The following is a 22,077-nucleotide window of genomic DNA, read 5'->3' on the forward strand; positions in this document are numbered from 1 at the left end:
CAGAAGTGGGCAGGTACATAGGGAATGTACTTGTGTGGGTATGGGACTAGGGATATAAGCTAGGGTGGAGTGAGCAGGGCCTATTGCCTGGGAGGCTCCATTATTCCTGCTAGTCTAAGCATGTTATTTCTATTCTAATATCTGCCTACTGTTATCAGCAGATTCCGGTTTCCCAGTATGTTCCTCATGCCAGGACTTTTGCCCTTGATGAGAAGCCCCCTGTATGACCCTATACCTAGCTGCCAAATAGGAACTGTGAGGACCAAGACAGTAGCCCTGAGAACAAGGAAGGCTGGGGATTCCACAGTTTTATGTCTTCCTGAAATAGAAAGGGTGAAGAAAAAAATTTTCTTTATGGTGATCTTTTTGTAGGGTGTTTGTTTGTTTGTTTTTTCTTTCTCACTCAAAAAAAAATCAACTTCCTCAGCAAAAAAAAAAAAGTCCATTTTCATTGAAGTTCTCTTCTCTGTCATAGGCCCAGCCTGTTCCAGATGAAATTGTGAAAAAGATCCTTGGAAACAAAGCAACATTTAGCCCAATTGTCACTGTGGAACCAAGGAGAAGAAAATTCCATAAACCGATCACAATGACCATTCCTGTACCTCCACCCTCAGGAGAGGGGGTATCCAATGGATATAAGGGGGACACCACACCCAACCTGCGCCTCCTCTGTAGCATTACAGGTTTGGCTGAGTTGTTGTACTCTCTTGATTCATTGCAGTGATTCTGTACAAAGCTACAAAGCCTTTGAGACCATCATGCCAGTATTAGAACTGCCCATCACCCATCTCATATCCATTGTCTGTGATACCATTTCTTTAAGATGCTGCTATCATGACTCACTTAAAATTCAACAATATCATTTTTCCTATTAGTGTGCTTTTATGTTTATTGAGGTGTTGAATTTACTAGAACATCCAGGCAATCTTTTGGTGTCATAGAGTTGTTATCATATTTTGAAGCAATATCCTTTAGATGAAAGGAAACTGATGGACTTTTCCAAAAAGAGATTACTCTCCTACCCCTACCCCCAGGAGCAGGGGATAGTGGAGAATATGGTTCTTGCCACCATTCTTACACTATCACATTCATTACATTCATTCTTACACTAGTCATGAGCATAATCCAATAGAGTAAGTATGCAGGACTTAGGAAAACACATTTTATGATAGCATCCAGAACTAAGGCTAATATTCAATTGACCTAATTTGATTACTAATTGAAAGGCAAAAACTGAAACAGGTTGGTTTTGCTTTGGCTTTTTAAAGAGTAATTTTAATGATTGAATCCTCCTTTGTCCCAGAAAATTCAGTAGTTCAGTCAGTAGAAAATAAAGTGCCTCTTAACTTTTTTGATAGATCTGACCTTTTTACAAAATAAAAGATTTATATTGGTTTATCTGAAATCTCTGTACTTACAAGAATTATAAATTGTTTTTGCACCAATTTAAGTCATTCCTTCCTACCCAAATAAACAGAAGAGTAATTTTAGGAAAACATAATATCTAACAAGGAAATCACAATAAGGTAAAAGTTTGGAGAGGACAACTACTTTCTGTACATATAATTCACTGAATTGGTGAAGGGTTGCAAGTCACTGGCTTCACAGGAAGGACAGGATGGTGATGAAAATTAGACAAGAAGCATCTCCCATGATAAAATCAACATATCTGCTGCTGTTTCCTCAGGGGGCACCTCACCTGCTCAGTGGGAAGACATCACAGGAACTACTCCTTTGACATTTATAAAGGATTGTGTCTCCTTTACAACCAATGTTTCGGCCAGGTATGGAAATTATAGATTCCAAAAAGTGCTGAAGAATTAGTTTTGTTACCTCTTGTAGCATAAAAATTGTGCTCAATACTAGTATGATGGTTGTTGTTGTTTATTTATTTATTTTTTATTTATGTATTTATTTATTTTAATAGTGAAGTTGGAACCAATTCAAACTTAAAATTCAGTAGGATAAATTGTTTTATTCACCTCACAGGAAGCTACAAGACTCACAGGAAGGTACAAGACTTGATTCTGCCAGTAGAATTTTTAGCATTTCATCAAAATGGATAGACTTTTCCTTTCTGTCCCATTTTCACCCATAAAGTTCTTGTTCTTTCCAATAGTGAAGTATTAACTCTAAATGCTTTAGGTGAGAGTAGAAAAGAGGGAAAAAGGAATTTTATGAAAAAAAAGTCCTTAGCAAAATTGTAACAGAATAAACAGTTGGTTTCTGTGTTTGATAAACAGTAAACATCTTTGCTGTCTGTTTAAATTAACAAGTTAGTATTTTGACTTGTATATAAATTCTGTTATCTTGTTAATTTTTGCCTTCAAATCACTTGATTTTCATACTTCTATTTTTTGTTTTTCTCAGATTTTGGCTTGCAGACTGCCATCAAGTTTTAGAAACTGTGGGGTTAGCCACACAACTTTACAGAGAATTAATATGTGTTCCATACATGGCCAAGTTTGTGGTTTTTGCCAAAATGAATGATCCTGTGGAATCATCCTTGCGGTGTTTCTGCATGACAGATGACAAAGTGGACAAAACTTTAGAGCAGCAAGAGAATTTTGAGGAGGTTGCTAGAAGCAAAGATATTGAGGTACCTGTTTGTAACAAGTTCATTTAATTACATCCCCCAGAACTGGGTTTTACTGAGAGGCCATAAAAGTATTCACTATAAATAGTAAGAACATCAATGATTCTAGTTTATAATAATCTTCAAATTGTTGTAACTGACTTTGTAGATGTATATGTTGTTTGAAGTTCTCTTAATTTGTTAGAATGTCGGACTAACGAAACTAAGTCATGGAGAAAGCTAAGTCCTGGTCTCCATTTTTCTGTGACTTAAGTGAGTTACCTTATTTTGTCCCTGTCCACACACATTACCATGATTATTCTTTTCAAATGCAGTGATGGGATATATATCTAAGACCCAGTAAAAATTTTCCAAGTATAAAGCACAAAATTTTCCAAGTATAAAGGCACTTTTCCAAGTGTGTTTAAACTTGCTAAAGTAGAAGTAAGTATATTATTCTTTTCTGAATTTGTTCATGATAATGGATGCCAGTTACAACTCTTGAACAGTGAGCTAATAAAGTTCTTTTTTAGGCAAAAGTCTCCATAGATGTAATTTCCTTTAAAAAGAGACATATGTGACATAGAAACATGCTAGTCATTTAATGTTAATATAACTTAAATTCTCGGAGCTTTTTCAACTCAAATTAATATTAAATTATACCTTTCTTTTACTCTATAAGGTTCTGGAAGGAAAACCTATTTATGTTGATTGTTACGGAAATCTGGCCCCACTTACCAAAGGAGGACAACAACTTGTTTTTAACTTTTATGCTTTCAAAGAAAATAGGCTGCCATTTTCCATCAAGGTAAATCATCTTTAACAGAGACTGTGAATTAAAGAAAGAAGCATTTAATGAACAAATGAAATGGTTCTACTGACTTATGTAGATTGTAATATCCCACCAAACTTAATATCCCACCAAACTTGAATTCATACAAACAGGATCAGATTTTGTTCTAGTTCTACCCAAGTATAGTTTCCAGTAAGGAAATCTTTATACTTAATTAAAAAGAGTCTGCTCTTTAAATAATCACTTACTCTTTAAGTAAATATAAATGTTGTAAGACTAAAGAATATAGAATAATAAAATGCATCCTGTCTGATTAATACTTGTAAATCAGGGCCTCCCTGATGGTGCAGGGGTTAAAGTGTCAGTACTATCAAGTGGTCCTCAGCCCCTATAGCATGAGTTCTAGACCCAGCCAGAAGCTAAACCACAGGCAGGCGGCCTCTCCTGACTGGCCAGATGCTCCTCTCAGCAGTGTATTTCAGTAGATACCCTAGTTCTAAATAAAAATAAATCTCTTTAAAAATACTTGTAAATCAATACAATTGATCAAATTCAGAATTTAGATTTCATCTCCATTTCTGACATTCTGAAAAGATTATCTCCTTCCTCAGAACAGAAAGACATAGATAATTTGGTATTGTTATTGTTTGCTGTTGTTGTTCTTGCTGAAACTGAAGCCTTGAGAAGAAGTTAATGGGCAGGAAGAACATGACTGTAACCCAGGTTTACACAATGGATTGTCAGGACAGGACAGCCCTCTGCTAGACTGGGAATAGGGCATTCTCAACCTTACCGAGTTTGAATGTGACCATCTTGGCTGTCATGTAACTTCTTCTGTACCTGTCCTGCCTCTGAAAGGGCTCGTAAGACAAATATGCTCAATAGACATTCTCAGAAAAGTCTCTTTCTGTAACTGTCATCTGCCTAAATTTTTATAGATTAGAGACACCAGCCAAGAGCCCTGTGGTCGTCTGTCTTTTCTGAAAGAACCAAAGACAACAAAGGGGTTGCCTCAAACAGCTGTTTGCAACCTAAATATCACTCTGCCAGCACATAAAAAGGTATCTTTTAATATTGGTTTATCTTAACTCTCTTTCCCTAGTTGTGAAGAAGGGGGCTTTTGGTATGCAAATAAGGAATGCTTTGTAACGTGATTAAAGTTTAAAACTCAAGTTGTATTAGTGTCTCTGTGTAGACTGACTAAGTGTTGTTACTGTGGTGTCCAGTTGTTATGGTTTGTATGGTGGAGTCCTCTATGTAGTGCTTCTGCTTCTGCTGGTAGTTCATAGATTTTTATGCTTTCAAATAATGTCACATATTTAATTTGCCATGGATGTACAGTTCTTGGTATTTTTTTGTTGGCTTCTTTGATTTGCTTTGCTTTCTAAATCAGCTTGCATTTTGTGCCCCCTACTCAGTCCTTTTCATATCCTGATATTCTTTTCCCTGCTGTCCATTATAATATTCCTTGTCTCTGCAATGCATCTTGGAACCAAAAGGAGACAGAGTCAGATCAAGATGATGAGGTAATATGAACACTTCTGCTTTTACTCTATCAGAGCTAGAATAGAAATTGAAACTGTGTAAAAGAAGTTGCAGAGGGCTGAAGTATGGGAAACGTGTTAACTGTTTGAAGACCTTAAGTCAGGCAAAGGACAATTTTCCTAAAGCATGGTTCACTTCTCCACATATTTACAAGACTACTTCAATGCAATCAACGAAACTGTAAAACTAAAGTTCTTTAAAATTTTTAATTGCAATAAACTAGAATATGTAAATATACATTTGAGTCTATTTTTACCTAGTTTCCACTGTGTTCTAACTTTTAAATCAAGATCATGGATAACATACAATTTTATTATGCAAATCAACTCATGTTTTATATTATATAAAATGAAATGGGTTCAATAGATACTGATAAATACTTAATATTCTATTTATAGAAAATTTTCTTGGCCATTTTTAAAGATATAGTTATTCAATTAAATTTGAATGATTATTTTTCCTTCTAAGTTATTGCCTAATACTTGTTCAGGTTCTTTGATAATTGGGTTTGTAAAACTTGTACCTCAGCAATAATAGGAATCATCAATCTTAAGCCTCAGTCCATTATAGCTGATAAAGTCACTAACCTGTTTTCAAGCTCCTCACCTGCACCTTTATGCCTATTAACATACACAAACAGCAAAATCAGAATAATAAATTTGTGTGTGCCTTCTTTCTTTAATGTACTCACAGGGGAGTGAGTGTACATTGTGATATGTGTGCTTTCAATAGGAATGAATCTGGGAAAATTTACTGTTCAGCATCAGAAGTCTCTGTAATACTTGTCTTTTATTTGTAGTTTCCTGTAGTCTGCTGTGTTGATGCTCTAATATTTGCTAAATGATGGTTATTGGATTGAGGCTGTTGGGGTGGGGTAGAACTATGGTAAGAAATTAACATTTTCAAGAGGAAAAACCTAAGAAGAAAAATAAGGATAAACAAGATATCAACATGCCATTCTACAAAATGTTTCAAAACTATAAAAATGTCACCAGAAAGTTGGATGTAGTCTCCCATTTTCTTCTTTTTCAGACCGAGAAAGCAGATAGAAGGCAAAGCTTTGCATCTTTAGCTTTACGTAAGCGCTACAGCTACTTGACTGGGCCTGCAACGAGTGAGTTTTCTAACACATTTACTAATTAATCTACATGGAATTTACAAGAAGAGACATTTTTTCTATACAAATTGAATTTGGGGATCAATTGAAAACCCAGTTGCAAAAGAAAGACTGCCTATAGGAAAACTACCATAAAATCTAAATAATATACAGTACATAACTGAAGATAGGAAAATCAAACACTCCTAGATAATAAACATAAAATTTTTTAAAGGAGTTTTTTTCTTAATTAGAACCATCTATTACATGTCTTTAAAAACCTTTGTTTTAATTGGATTATTATCTGTGCTAAGAGATGATAATGTACCAATGTTGCTTTAAATGTATGCTTAGAAGAGAGAATATTTACCATCTATTTGGAATAATAGAAAGAATATAAATTCATTTTGACGCTGTCTCATTTTTCTTAATATAGGCAGGTCATTATATCTTAGTCCTGATTCTTTTTCTTTCCACATTGCAAGAATTATATTTTCCAACTTTCTTGAGATATTACTTGTTTCCTGACTTCTTATTTCCGCCTTACCTTTCTGCCTCCTTCTGCCCACTCCACCCATGTTTTGTTAATATTAGTTCCGTGGCTGATCTTCACTGAACCTGTTAAACCCTTTCTTTTTGCCATGATTGTTTTGGTCTATTGCTAATTGACATGCAAGTATTAAGGAATAGATTCAATCATTCATTCCTTCATTCATTCTCTTTCTCTCTGCTTCCTTTCCTCCCTCCCTTTCCTTCCTTCATCTATGACTAGCATCTCTGCTGACCACTATAGCTCTCAAAATAACCTCCACTATTCGGAGCTGGGAGTACTGAGAGCTACACTGTGTCTGATTGACGTATAGTGTACCACTTAACCATCAGGGGAGTAATTATAACAAAGAAATTATGAAATGAGTGAATTGTCTCTAGCTGTTTCCCTTTTTTCTTAGTAACTTGAGTTTGAGGAGAATTGGACACTTACCAGTAAAAGCCACAACTCTGGTTTTGCCCTCTGTTCCTGAATTCATGTTCCTGTGGGTCAACATAGTATAGGAAATCTAGAGGTAGAGCTGACTCTACTACCCCTCTCAGGTGGTCCTGGTAGAAACTTCTAGCATAAGCTAGCTCCTTGGCTACTAGGGAAGCTTTTATCTTCAGCCACAAAATGAGCCTAAGAGAAATGAAATCCTGTCACCTTCAAGCTATTCTTCCAGATCTCAGATTTTTTTTTCTTTAGCATAAATTGAATTCTTCCAAAACCTCAGGACTGAAGTTCACTCCCGTTGCTACAAAGTAGAGGAGGTGTGGGTGTGTCCAACCAGATGGTGTTTCAGTACAACTACATCTGCTCAGTTGAAATCTTGCTTGAGATATAATTTTGTGAAGGAGCTTTTTCTGTAAGAGCTACTATTACTGGGTTCTCAGTAATAGTAAGAGCTACTATTACTGGGTAGTAATAGATAACATCCATCAGTTGGGGAAAGGCTTTTTTTTTTTTTTTTTTTTTTTTGTTAAAGATTTATTTGTGCATACAGAACTGGGGTACAGGCCAGAGGCTCAGGGGCGGTGAGAGGCTTCACCAGAGACAGAGTGGGGAGCAGAACAGGCAGATCAACGAAGTACACTGCTGAGGGGAGCAGCAGGCGGGTCAGGAGAGGTCTGCCACGACATGTGGTCACCTCCAGAGCAGGCAGGGATCCAACTCAAGCGGAAGTGGCTTTAGATTCTCAGTGCTGTGCTTTAACCCGCTGTGCCACCAGGGAGGGCCAGGGAAAGGCTTTTTTAATCATAATTTTAGGTCAGCTGCACTTTGGGCAGGCAAGCTCCCATCTGACTCTAGACTCTAAGGTTTTGGGGGGTGGGTCTATTTGAATTGTAACATCAGGTATGTGCTAATGCAAATGGAAATAGCTGCTATTTTTTTATTAGCTCAGTCAGAGCATATGTAGCTTCTCTTCCTTGACTTGTGATAAAGGGTCCTTGTCTCTGTTTTATGACAGGGAGTATGATGGTGGTGAACAGAGGAAAGGGAAGGATTAAGCAGAGACTAAGTAAATGTCATGGCCCTTGAATTGGTTTTACAACTCCAAGTAAATGGAGATTTCCTATCACCACCTGCCCTTTCCAAATCTCCACTCCTCAAAAAATATTCTGGTATAATGGCTGCCTTCTAACCAGACATCCCCTTTGTTATAAAGGATGTTAGAAACTATGTGTCATTAAGGCCTAAAATGTGTAACGGCTCAGCAAGTTGGCTATTTCACACAAAGTAAAAATTATAAATGTTTGGAAGATTTCTTGTTTGACGGAACCAACAGTTAGTGGTAAATGAGATGCCTTTTCAGTTTCTGGTAGTTGTAAAAAATATTTTCTTGAGACATCAGACTGAGCCCAAATTACTGAATTGAAGGAATCCCCAAACCTTCTGTTTGCAGTGTGGTGTTTCCAAAAGAGTTAAACAATATAACATTGAGATGTTTGGCGAGGAGGGGTAATAACTGGGTGAGTCTTTCCTTAGTTCTTCCACTTTTCCTTAGAATAATGTATAAGCTTAGAAAAGGATGTGTTCTGAATGTTTGAATTCAAATGTACACTAGGGATGAAAATCTTCACTCCTGTGGGAGTAGCTGCTAATCCAAGGATTGTAGCAATGGCATGAGCACAGCATGAAGAAGAGCAAAAAAGATGAAGCAGATTCTCATTTCCTCTTCACATTTTGCTCTTGCTCTGAACCAGTGCCTTCTGGCAGCAAGACTGTACTCAATTTTGACATAGAACGTTAGCCCTTGACAGGCAATGCATTTTCTGTGACCAGCTCAGTTTGTGTTAGAGTTGTAGAAGGAGAGAGGACAAGTGTGCGTTTGCTCTACCCCAGCGAGTATATTACCTCACTCCCACGAGAAACCCGTGTGTTTCTCATCCCATTGCCAGAAAGAAAGCTAATATGAAAGCCATCTTTCCTAGAAATAGGTCTACCTCATGGCTGCTCTGCTGTGTGGGCTATCCATGAATTCCAAGAATATTCTGGAAGACACCAGAGTCTGTGCCTTTACCTCATAAATATGTATATATATACACACACACACACACACACACACACACACATATACAGACATATATATTGTATGCCACTGTACATACTTAAATATGGGTATTAAATTATGACTGTGCTTTTTAGATTTACCCATGATACCTTTTGAGAATTTAAAGTGCAATAGATTATGAAAAAATATCACCTGTAAATAAACTGTTTTTGACCATAATTAAGAAAGCTATAGATATGGATATATGAAGTTACTGATGTATTTTTATTGTGCAGTAGTAAATATTCCTAAAGTCTCAAAAGGTACCAAGACTTCACATCTCATGGAAAAAGTGTACTCTTCTTTCTAAATGCTCTTGTAAAAGTATTTGTAAAGTTTAAATATATAGTGCATAATATGGCATAAAAATTGTAATACTTCATTGGCTTGTTTGCCATGATATATTGCGCATGATCAAATGTTTTCAGTTGCTTTGCTTGCTTATGGTAACCATGAACCATATTTTCTGGTTTTTTTCCCTTTTGTGTATATGTACACATGCATTTTAAAGTCATTTCATATTACACTTTCTTTTTTCCTCATCAAAAGGAATATACTGCATGGAAAAAACAAATGCAAACATTCCTTTTCTTTGTTTTTTTCTTTTAAAATTCTGACTCAGAAAATTTCTTGCTCTTATTGGCTTTTTATGGGTGTGAAGCATAACCGAATTGTGCATGGAAGATACAGATTTAAAATCTAGTGGCTTCACAGTTTGCACATCAGTTGCCTGTCACTTAAAAGTTATTTTGGATTCTGCATGAAATAGGCTTGAGTGGTTTTATAAAAAAAAAAAAAAGAGTTTTAGAAATTTAACGTCTACCTAGCTTGCACATATCATTATGGTTCTCATTAGGTGCAATCAGTATCACCAAAAAGTTCAAGGAGAAGGGAACATTAAAAATTATTAAAATGAGAGCTCTGTGGTTGCACGGAACAAACATGTACCTATGCAGGCAAAATGGAATGGCTGCTGATATTTCAACACCAGCACATAAGAAAGTCAATAGGAAGTAAGGGAACAGTTTTCCATTGTGGTTATTTTTCTCATCATTAATTCCTTCCTCATGTTTTCTGTTTTTCATTGTTGCCCTATTTGGTTGCGATTGTGCTTTTTCTGTCTTCCATTTCACATTGCTCTATGTTTTATTTAGGTTTTTGTTTTCAACTTTGGATTAGTTATGTCTGTAGTTTTTTTTGTTTGTTTTTTGTTGTTGTTTTTTTTTTTTACTTAATTGTTCCTTTTGCCTCCACCATTCTAATTCATACAAACAATTGTACTTGCTTTTGTAATATTTCAAAGTTTACTGACCAATTTTTTTCTCTGGTCTCTCTGTTTCTCAACCATTTTTGTTGATTTTTGTGTTTGATTTTTCATTTTAAAATTTAAGAAACAGTTGAACGGAGTGCAGGAGCAACAAGATCCCTTCCCACCACTTATTCATACAAGCCATTCTTTTCTACAAGACCATACCAGTCCTGGACAACAGCTCCGATTACAGTACCCGGGCCAGCCAAGTCAGGCTTCACTTCTTTATCAAGTTCTTCCTCTAATACGCCATCAGCTTCTCCGTTAAAATCAATATGGTCTGTTTCGACTCCTTCTCCAATCAAATCCACTTTAGGCGCATCAACTACATCTTCAGTTAAATCCATTAGTGATGTGGCATCTCCAATTAGATCCTTTCGGACAATTTCTTCGCCAATAAAAACAGTGGTGTCACAATCTCCATACAATATCCAAGTTTCTCCTGGTAGCCTGGTTAGAGCTCCCACAGTCACGGAGGCCTCGCCTTTAAAAGGGCTGGCGTCCAATTCCACGTTTTCTTCTCGAACCTCTCCAGTGACTACAGCAGGGTCTCTTTTGGAGAGGTCGTCAATTACTATGACACCCCCTGCTTCCCCCAAGTCAAACATTAATATGTATTCCTCAAGTTTGCCATTTAAGTCAATTATTACATCAGCAACACCACTAATATCTTCGCCTTTAAAGTCAGTGGTGTCTCCAGCTAAATCAGCAGTTGATGTCATCTCATCAGCTAAAGCTACAATGGCCTCTTCTCTCTCATCACCTGTGAAACAGATGCCTGGACATGCGGAGGTCCCATTAGTCAACGGATCTATTTCTCCTCTGAAATATCCATCCTCTTCAACTTTAATTAATGGATGCAAAGCCACTGCCACGTTACAGGAAAAAATTTCTACAGCTACAAACTCTGTGAGCTCTGTAGCCAGTGCAGCCACTGACACAGTTGAGAAAGTGTTTCCTACCACAACAGCAATGCCATTTTCCCCACTCAGGTCATACGTTCCTTCTCCAGCACCATCAGCTTTTCAGTCTCTAAGAACTCCTTCCGCAAGTGCACTCTATACATCCCTTGGGTCGTCAATATCTGCAACTACCTCATCTGTAACTTCATCAATAATAACAGTGCCAGTATACTCTGTAGTCAATGTTTTGCCAGAACCAGCATTAAAGAAACTTCCAGACTCTAATTCACTTACAAAATCAGCAGCAGCCTTGCTGTCACCCATTAAAACATTGACTACGGAGACACGTCCTCAGCCCCATTTCAATCGAACTTCATCTCCAGTTAAGTCATCCTTGTTCCTTGCACCCTCTGCCCTTAAGTTGTCTACACCCTCTTCTTTATCTTCCAGTCAGGAGATATTAAAAGATGTGGCTGAAATGAAAGAAGACTTGATGCGGATGACTGCAATACTGCAAACAGATGTGACTGAGGAGAAGCCATTCCAACCCGAAGCCCCCAAAGAAGGGAGAATTGACGATGAAGAGCCTTTCAAAATTGTTGAGAAAGTAAAGGAAGACTTAGTGAAAGTTAGTGAAATCCTTAAGAAAGATGTGTGTGTAGATAATAAAGGACCACCCAAATCACCAAAGAGTGACAAAGGACACTCTCCAGAAGACGAGTGGATAGAATTCAGTTCAGAAGAAATTCAAGAAGCCAGACAACAGGCTGCAGCAAGCCATTCTCCATCCCTGCCAGAGAGAGTGCAAGTGAAAGCAAAGGTTGCCTCGGAAAAGGATTATAACTTGACCAAAGTTATTGATTATCTAACAAATGATATCGGGAGCGGTTCTCTGACAAACTTAAAGTACAAGTTTGAGGATGCAAAGAAGGATGGTGAAGAGAGACAGAAAAGAATTCTAAAACCAGCCATTGCTTTGCAGGAACACAAACTCAAAATGCCTCCAGCCTCCATGAGGCCATCCACTTCTGAAAAGGAATTATGTAAAATGGCCGATTCCTTTTTTGGAACAGATACTATTTTAGAATCTCCAGATGACTTTTCTCAACATGACCAAGACAAAAGTCCCCTGTCTGACAGTGGCTTTGAAACAAGAAGTGAAAAGACACCTTCGGCCCCACAGAGCGCTGAAAGCACCGGTCCTAAGCCACTTTTTCATGAAGTCCCCATCCCTCCTGTCATTACAGAGACCAGAACTGAAGTGGTTCATGTTATCAGGAGCTATGAGCCCTCAGCAGGAGATGCCCCCCAGTCCCAACCAGAGGAGCCTGTGTCCCCCAAACCTTCACCTACTTTTATGGAATTGGAGCCAAAGCCCACCACATCTAGTATTAAAGAAAAAGTTAAAGCATTTCAAATGAAAGCCAGTAGTGAAGAAGATGACCACAGTCGTGTTCTGAGCAAAGGCATGCGTGTTAAAGAAGAGACTCACATAACCACGACCACCAGAATGGTTTATCACTCTCCACCAGGCACTGAAGGTGCCTCTGAAAGAATTGAAGAAACCATGTCAGTCCATGATATCATGAAAGCTTTTCAGTCCGGGCGGGACCCCTCCAAAGAACTGGCAGGTCTGTTTGAACATAAGTCGGCAGTGTCTCCAGATGCTCACAAGTCTGCTGCTGAAACGTCAGCCCAGCATGCAGAGAAGGACAACCAAATGAAACCCAAACTGGAGCGTATAATAGAAGTCCACATCGAAAAAGGTAACCAAGCAGAGCCCACTGAAGTCATTATTAGAGAAACCAAAAAGCATCCAGAGAAGGAAATGTATGTATATCAGAAAGACTTATCCCGGGGAGATATTAACCTAAAAGATTTTCTGCCAGAAAAACACGATGCTTTTCCTTGTTCAGAGGAACAGGGTCAGCAAGAAGAAGAAGAACTTACTGCTGAAGAGTCACTGCCTTCTTATCTGGAATCTTCCAGAGTAAACACTCCTGTGTCCCAAGAAGAAGATAGTCGCCCTAGTTCTGCTCAACTCATATCTGATGACTCTTATAAAACATTGAAGCTTTTGAGTCAACACTCAATAGAATACCATGACGATGAGTTGTCAGAACTAAGAGGGGAGTCTTACAGGTTTGCTGAGAAAATGCTTCTGTCAGAAAAGCTAGATGTGTCTCATTCTGATACTGAGGAATCGGTTACAGACCATGCAGGACCCCCTAGCTCAGAGTTACAGGGGTCTGATAAGTGGTCCAGAGAAAAAGTAGTCACTGCCCCTAAGAAAGAAATCCTCTCCAAAATCTATAAAGATGTGTCTGAAAATGGTATAGGTAAAGTGTCCAAAGATGAGCATTTTGATAAAGTGACAGTGTTGCACTACTCTGGCGATGTTAGTAGTCCCAAACATGCCATGTGGATGCGCTTTACTGAGGACAGATTAGACAGAGGTAGAGAGAAGTTGATATATGAAGATAGGGTGGACAGGACTGTGAAGGAAGCCGAAGAAAAACTGACTGAAGTGTCACAATTTTTTCGTGACAAAACAGAAAAGCTAAATGATGAACTGCAGTCCCCAGAGAAAAAGCCACGCCCTAGAAATGGCAAAGAATACTCTTCCCAAAGCTCTACCAGTAGCAGCCCCGAGAAGGTATTGCTGACAGAACTGTTGGCATCCAATGATGAGTGGGTTAAGGCAAGGCAGCACAGTCGTGATGGACAAGGCCTTCCCAAAGCTGAGGACAAGAAAGCATCCAGTATGCCCAGCAGCCCAGAGAAGAGGGTTCTTGCCCAACACACTGAGGACAGCAAGGCCTCGGAGGAAGCCAAAGGAAGCACCTCACACAGCCAAACCCCCGAAGGGCCTCAGTCTGGGTTTCAGCTCAAACAATCTAAACTCAGTTCCATTAGATTAAAATTTGAACAAGGCGCACAGGGGAAAAGTAAGGACATATCTCAAGAAGACAAAAAACCAGACGGCCAATCCAGAATTCCAGTTAAAAAAATCCAGGAGAGCAAGCTCCCTGTCTACCAAGTGTTTGCTAGAGAAAAACAGCAGAAGGCTGTAGACCTCTCAGATGAAACTGTATCTGTGCAAAGAGATTTTACAGTATTAAAAGCGAGAGATGAACATGGCCAAAGCAGTGAGGTGGCTGTAAATGATTCTGGCTATGATGATGTGAAAAGAGAGAGAACTGAAATGTCCAGTAAAGCAAAGACAGACTATTTTTCTGAGCAACAGGCTAAAGACTTGGCATGTCATATAACCTCAAATATAGCAGCTAAGGGACCATGGGACAAAAAGGTGTTTAGAACATGGGAAAGTTCTGGAGCCACTAACAATAAGTCGCAGAAAGAAAAACTTTCGCATGTACTTGTTCATGATGTAAAAGAGCATCACAATGGTCACCCTGAGAGTAAGATTGTTGATCAAAGGAATGAATTTGTGTCTGTGACTGAGAGAGAACACAAATTGTTAACAAATGGCTCTCTCTCAGAAATTAAGGAAATGACTGTAAAATCCCCTTCTAAAAAAGTCTTATATAGGGAATATGTTGTTAAAGAAGGGGAACGTCCTGGTGGCCTTCCTGATCAGCCTTCCCGAAGAAGCGAGAGCTCCCCGGCATCACACATCCCAGTCCGAGTCGCGGATGAAAGGAGGATGCTGACTTCTAACATTCCCGATGGTTTTTGTGAGCAGCCGACGTTTTCAAAACATGAACTGTCACAAAAGTTACCCCAATCAAGTATGAGTAAAGAGACAGTTGAGATACAGCACTTTAATTCACTAGAAGATGAGAAAGTTACCTATTCAGAAATCAGCAAAGTTTCCAAACATCAGAGTTATGTAGGCTTATGCCCGCCTCACGATGAAACTGAAATTTCACCTACCAAATCTCCTGACTCTTTAGACTTTAGCCCAGGAAAGGAATCTCCCTCTAGTGATGTATTCGACCACAGCCCCGTTGATGGATTGGAAAAAGTTGCACCACTAGCCCAGACAGAGGGAGGGAAAGAGATAAAAACTTTACCTGTTTATGTCAGTTTTGTACAGGTGGGGAAGCAATATGAAAAGGAGATACAACAAGGAAGTGTAAAAAAGATCATAAGTCAGGAATGTAAGACAGTGCAAGAGACCAGAGGGACCTTTTATACAACTAGACAGCAGAAGCAACCTCCTTCTCCCCAAGGTAGTCCAGAAGATGATACTCTAGAGCAAGTGTCCTTTCTAGACAGCTCTGGGAAAAGCCCTCTAACCCCAGAAACACCCAGTTCAGAGGAAGTGAGTTATGAATTTACATCTAAGACACCTGACTCGCTCATAGCATATATACCAGGCAAACCCAGCCCAATTCCTGAGGTTTCTGAAGAATCCGAGGAGGAGGAGCAGGCCAAGTCAGCCTCCTTAAAGCAGACGAGGGTGGAGGAAGCAACAATCAAGCATGAATCGCCTACCAGTGTGAGCAGAGACTCTAACCAAAGGCCCAAAAATAACAGAGTTGCCTATATTGAATTTCCCCCTCCTCCACCACTGGATGCAGACCAGATGGAGTCGGATAAGAAGCATCATTATCTCCCGGAAAGAGAGGTGGACATGATTGAAGTCAATCTGCAAGATGAGCATGACAAGTACCAGCTGGCTGAGCCTGTCATCCGAGTGCAGCCTCCTTCACCCATCCCTCCCGGGGCAGATGTCAGCGATTCAAGCGATGACGAATCTATTTATCAACCAGTCCCCGTTAAAAAATACACCTTCAAATTAAAAGAAACAGACGATGAGCAAAAAGAAATGACAAAACCCAAAACTCCCGATGAAAAGGCTTCTAAGCAGAAAGAACTGGAAACAAATGGATCTGGAAAAGATCATGAATTTGGCCTTGGCCTTGATTCACCTCAGAATGAGATTGCTCAGAACGGGAACAATGACCAGTCCGTCACAGAGTGTTCCATTGCTACCACAGCTGAGTTTTCTCATGATACAGATGCCACAGAGATCGACTCTCTGGATGGGTATGACTTGCAAGATGAGGATGATGGCTTGACGGAAAGCGATTCTAAACTCCCGAGTCAAACCATGGAAATTAAGAAAGACGTTTGGAACACAGAGGGCATTCTCAAGCCAGCTGATCGCTCATTTAGCCAAAGCAAACTTGAAGTTATCGAGGAGGAAGGAAGGGTGGGGCCAGATGAGGATAAGCCACCATCTAAAAGTTCTTCATCGGAAAAGACTCCTGAAAAACCTGACCAGAAGTCAGGGGCCCAGTTTTTCACACTAGAAGGCAGACATCCTGACAGATCAGTGTTTCCTGATACTTACTTCAGTTACAAAGTAGATGAAGAATTTGCCACCCCTTTTAAAACAGTAGCCACCAAAGGTCTAGATTTCGACCCTTGGTCTAGTAACCGAGGGGATGACGAAGTTTTTGACGGTAAATCACGGGAAGATGATACAAAGCCATTTGGTCTGGCAGTGGAAGACCGCTCTCCTGCAACAACCCCTGATACAACGCCAGCCAGAACGCCAACTGATGAAAGTACCCCAACTAGTGAGCCTAACCCCTTCCCATTTCATGAAGGAAAAATGTTTGAGATGACTCGCAGTGGTGCAATTGACATGAGCAAGAGGGATTTTGTTGAAGAGAGGCTCCAATTTTTCCAGATTGGTGAGCATACTTCTGAAGGGAAGTCAGGGGACCAGGGGGAAGGGGATAAAAGTATGGTCACTGCCACACCACAGCCACAGGCAGGGGACACCACTGTAGAAACCAATCTAGAGAGAAATGTAGAGGCACCTACAGCCGAACCCAGCCCCAGCATCCCGACCAGCGGAGAGTGTCAGGAAGGCACATCCAGTAGCGGCTCCCTGGAGAAAGCATCAGCCGCCACTAACACCTCTAAAGTTGATCCCAAGTTGCGCACGCCTATAAAAATGGGAATTTCTGCATCCACCATGACCATGAAGAAAGAAGGCCCTGGAGAAGTAACAGATAAGATAGAAGCTGTGGTGACCAGTTGTCAGGGATTAGAGAATGAAACTATAACAGTGATTTCAAATACAGCCCATAGCCAGATGGGCACTAGGCCCCACGAAAAACATGGTTTTCCAAAAGATAACTTTAATAACAACAACAATTTGGATTCTTCCACCATACAGACAGATAACATTACAAGCATTATAGTTCTGACAGAACATTCTACACCCACTTGTACCACAGAGAAGGCAAATCCAGTGAAAAGCTCATCAGTAAAAAAGACAGGGGTACTGCAAGGACACCATATAAGAGATAAGCAGAAAGTTCTTGGAGAGCAGCAAAAGACAAAGGAACCAATAGGGGTTAGGCGAAAATCCAAACTTCCCATAAAGGCCACTTCACCAAAAGATAACTTTCCACCAAATCATATGTCAAACAATAAAGTGAGTAAAATGAAGCAGGTCAGTCAATTGGAGAAAAGTAAAACCATTGCTTCTTCTTCATGTATAGATGTAAAGTCCAGAATTCCAGTAAAAAACACACACAGGGAAAACATAGTTTCAGTTAGAAAGGCATGTGCCACACAAAAGTCAGGGCAGCCAGAGAAAGGCAAGGTCAAACAGCTTCCATCCAAGTTGCCAGTAAAGGTAAGATCCACCTGTGTCACTACCACCAATACCACCACCACCACCACCACCTCCACCACCACCACCACCACCACCACTACAGCTAAAGCTAGGAAGAGTCAGCTTAAGGAAGTATGTAAACATTCTATTGAATATTTTAAGGGAATTAGTGGTGAGACCTTAAAGCTTGTGGACCGCCTCTCTGAAGAAGACAAAAAGATGCAGTCCGAGCTGTCCGATGAGGAAGACAGTACCTCCAGAAACACGTCGTTGTCCGAGACTTCCCGGGGTGGCCAGCCTTCAGTTACAACGAAGTCTGCTAGAGATAAGAAAACAGAGGCAGCACCTTTAAAATCAAAGAGTGAAAAGGCCGGCAGTGAGAAAAGGAGCAGTAGGAGGACTGGTGAGAATGAAGGCAGTCAGGTTTCTGAGCGCTCTTTGCTCACATCCTGGAGAACGAGCATAGTTTGTAAACACTTTCCAACTCGTAGACTCTAGTGCATGAACTGTCGTGATTGCCTGTGGAGTGACTTAACTGTAGTTTCTCATTCTGTCATTGTCATCTGTATGTGCTGTCTATATATGCTCTTTCTTCCTTTTAACCAAACTGCACTGTAGACAGCTAGGGAAGCATGCTGAAGAAATCGATGTCATTCAAGATGAGCAACTATCCTTTTAAATGTGCTAATAAATATGATTCTGTCAGAGTAAAAGCATAGATGTTGAAATTCCATCATGGTGTTTTCACCAACACAATTCTGTAACTGTTGTAAAGTAGCTAGTTTGTCAGCATGTTCAATTTCATTACATTGAGCATCCATGTAGTCTGACATTTGACCTGATGCAGGTGAAAATCCAGTGAGCCATGTGAAGAGAAGTGTTCATGTAGGTGACTAGGACACATTTAAGTGTATAGTGCTAGTATTAGTCTCTCTGTAAATCTGAGTACTGCTAAAAGCAATTTTCCAGTATCCTGTCTTTCCTGATGATAATTTTAATTAAGAAATTGTAAATCGTAGGTCCAGTGAGTCCATGTGAACGGACAGATATCAGGATGGCAATAGTAGCAGATCACCTTGGACTTAGTTGGACAGGTAAGTGTGTACACTACTGAATGAAACAAATACTGTTTCTTGATTTATATGTGCTTCATAATCAGAAACAAGCAGCAAAAACAATTTTCTCGTCCATAATCCTATCTACCGAAAAGAATTACTGACTGTACCTTGCATACTGTTTTCTTCAAAGCTTTTTTAACCATATACACAGTAGAATAGAAATTTTCTTCATAAAGCCATTTCTGGCAATACAGGATAAAAGATGTTCTACTGAATTTACTTTATAACATTGAGGAAGACATAGCTTGGGCTATGACATAAGTAATCCAAAATGCTTAGATGTAATTTATGTCCTTAGAGAGATAGTACTATACGACAGTAAATTAAGATGTGCCCAGGTTTCATAAATTTTAGTCATGTACGAGTCATCTTCACAATTTTTATGATAGACACATATTTGCCATGTTTCTTTCCCTAATACTGGAAGTGGTCAAGGGTTTAGTTAAAAGGAGATCTTCTATTGCTTTGATAATGAGAAACAAGGACAATTTTTAATAACTATAAAACGAGAACAAAACACAAAGAATAAACTTTAACAAAAAATTATAAACTAGGATACATGCAAATAAATTATTCAGTTAGCAAAAGCAGTTAAGTTCTGTGAAATGAATGAAACCGTTTAAGATCAGTGTTTAGGAATACTGGGCTTAATCTTGCCCAATATATGATAAGGTTCTATGTCAATTGGACAGTTCTGCATTGTAATTTCATGCTAACTGGAACCCCCAAAACCTTCCCTCACATGAAACAGAGAAATTTAAGCTTTATCTGGTTAGTATATTTTTTTGTAGTACATGGCCAAAAGACATTCTAGTTTAAATATACTAATTATTATATCTGAGAATTATTTGCATACCATTAACAACATGTATTCCATACTCAGGGAAGCAATTATCTGTCCTATTAAGTGGGAGAATATGAAATTAGATCATGGCAAATCAATCTACTTTTTCCTTTGAATGCTGTAACTCCCACCTCCCTCCCCATATTAAACCTTCTATTTATCTAACATCTACTTGTAAGATAGAGTTGGCTTACTTACAGGTCAACTGCTGAAGACCTGGAGCACAGCTGAGGTCTGAAAAAAATAGGTAATCTGAGTAATCCTTTGCAAATTGCGAGAGTTACTAGAAATTCATTATGAATAAGTATTTACTGACATCAAAATAATATTTCAATGACGGATATCTGTAAATGTACTGGAGTGATTGTTTGCCTTAATGAATACAGTTCTTAATTTGTCAGAGCAAATTTTGTAGATGCGACATTAAAAATGACCAGACATAAAGCCATAAACTTAATATAAATTCTTAGTGGCAGTGTAGTTTTGCTCTTCAGTAAGTTTCCAAATAAGGGATATTTAGTCAGTGAAATCTGATGATATTTAGTCAATGAAGTCTTTGTCTTTTGGGCAATTAAAGAATATAGTTCCTTCAAACACAAGTGTTAAACTAAAAAAATTAAATTTTCTAATTCAAATTACTATATCCTTGAATGAAAGCTATTTGGAATAGTAGCATTTAGAAGAACGTAATATTTATCTGTCCCTCAGACCACTCTTAGAATGTTAATATACTCTTGAGTTTCATAAAAATCTTTTAAAATGCTATAAACAATGTAGTTTTCTGTTTTCAGTTTGTAATTACATACTTTCTACAAAAGTAAATGATTTAGTTTTAATGTATAAATAAATAGCCAATATACATACTGGTGTTTTTCTAACTGGGTCACAATGCATTCATGCCTTGTTTTTGTTTTCAAGAGGAATAGAAACAAAAATGTCTGTTCATGTATAGGCTCAATTTTGTTCAGTGAAAATGTATTCACTTATATAAGCACCATGATATGCAATGTACTTCTAACTGTACAACTTGATCAAAAGCTTGCAATATATTGTATTACATTACTTCACCCTCTCCTTTTCAACACGTGATTGTTTTCAGTTTTTACAATGAACATCCATTTATAAAAATCATTGTGTCCATCCCTGAGTATCCCCACAGTTGATTTCCAGAAGTGAATCACCTGGTCAGAAGATAAGAACTTTTTGAACTTTGATGCAGTTTGCCATATTGCTGGAAGTAGATCTTAAGCGAGAAAGAATCTTGACCAACTCCTTTTCCATGGAAGGAATTTTTTCCCATTCTATGTTGTAATCATATTAGATAATACCTGAGAAGTTATTGCAATTGCATAAAAAATTTACAGTGAAAAGCCAGTTCTCCTTCCCATCTTTGACTAAGTCCTAAGTTTCCCTCTTCCAAGGCAGTAACTATTATATCACAGGTATCTTTACACAGACACAACTTTGCATTTCCAAGATTATCTGGGTATGTACATTTAGATAGAGAGAAAAAACTATCTCCCATCTATTTTTCTCACAAGTCGCAGCATACCTAGACAGTGACCTGACTGGAATCATCCATCTCCCCAGTGGAGTTCATAAAATTTGAAAACATCTAGAATGGAATGTGACAGATGTAGAAGATGTACTTCATGAAGATTGCCAAGGGAAAGCCCAGCAGTAAAACATGGGCTGTAATTCATGAGTTGTATAACCCTACATAGCTTGTATGACATTTGCTCAAATTACTGAATCACAACTGAATTAAAAGACTCAACAGTGTCTTCTCTATAAAGACCAAGAATCTTTATAAAATAACCACTAAAGGGAATCTAGTTATGACTAAGTAATTCCCTCAGGAGAGTAAAGTCACAGCCTGTACATGGCCACTACTTTCCTGTGAAATGAAGTATGTAAAGATTTGACTATAAAATAAATTTGCTCTCTTGTTTTGCTAGATGGGTTTTGTTGGCTATTGACCATTACTTTTATGAAATATATGTGATAAAAGTAGAATATGAAATCATCTTTTTCTTTTCTACAGAGCTGGCAAGGGAACTGAATTTTTCAGTGGATGAAATCAATCAAATACGTGTGGAAAATCCAAATTCCTTAATTTCTCAGAGCTTCATGTTATTAAAAAAATGGGTTACCAGAGACGGGAAAAATGCTACAAGTATGTTGCAATTGTGTTACTTTAACTTTCAA

The 22,077-nt window shown here is 38.6% G+C and overlaps 1 protein-coding gene across 12 annotated transcripts in view; it reads left to right on the forward strand.

The window, feature by feature from the left end:
• ANK3 (ankyrin 3, node of Ranvier (ankyrin G)) overlaps nt 1–22,077 on the forward strand; it is a 307,389-nt gene that overhangs the window by 260,267 nt on the left and 25,045 nt on the right. For 8 of the 12 annotated variants that reach the window (XM_012723584.1, XM_012723582.1, XM_012723588.1 and 5 more), the window contains 10 exons: nt 476–683; nt 1,688–1,784; nt 2,371–2,599; nt 3,258–3,383; nt 4,307–4,429; nt 4,868–4,894; nt 5,946–6,027; nt 10,484–18,310; nt 18,927–19,001; nt 21,914–22,045. In XM_012723584.1, the coding sequence (XP_012579038.1) occupies nt 476–683; nt 1,688–1,784; nt 2,371–2,599; nt 3,258–3,383; nt 4,307–4,429; nt 4,868–4,894; nt 5,946–6,027; nt 10,484–18,310; nt 18,927–19,001; nt 21,914–22,045 (8,926 nt within the window). The remainder of the gene's footprint in view (nt 1–475; nt 684–1,687; nt 1,785–2,370; nt 2,600–3,257; nt 3,384–4,306; nt 4,430–4,867; nt 4,895–5,945; nt 6,028–10,483; nt 18,311–18,926; nt 19,002–21,913; nt 22,046–22,077) is intronic. The other 4 variants (XM_012723593.1, XM_012723595.1, XM_012723592.1 and 1 more) reach the window with 3 other exon arrangements.

The sequence above is a fragment of the Condylura cristata genome, unplaced genomic scaffold, assembly GCF_000260355.1.
Source record: "Condylura cristata isolate star-nosed mole 26May11 unplaced genomic scaffold, ConCri1.0 scaffold00011, whole genome shotgun sequence".
Lineage (NCBI taxonomy): Eukaryota > Metazoa > Chordata > Mammalia > Eulipotyphla > Talpidae > Condylura > Condylura cristata.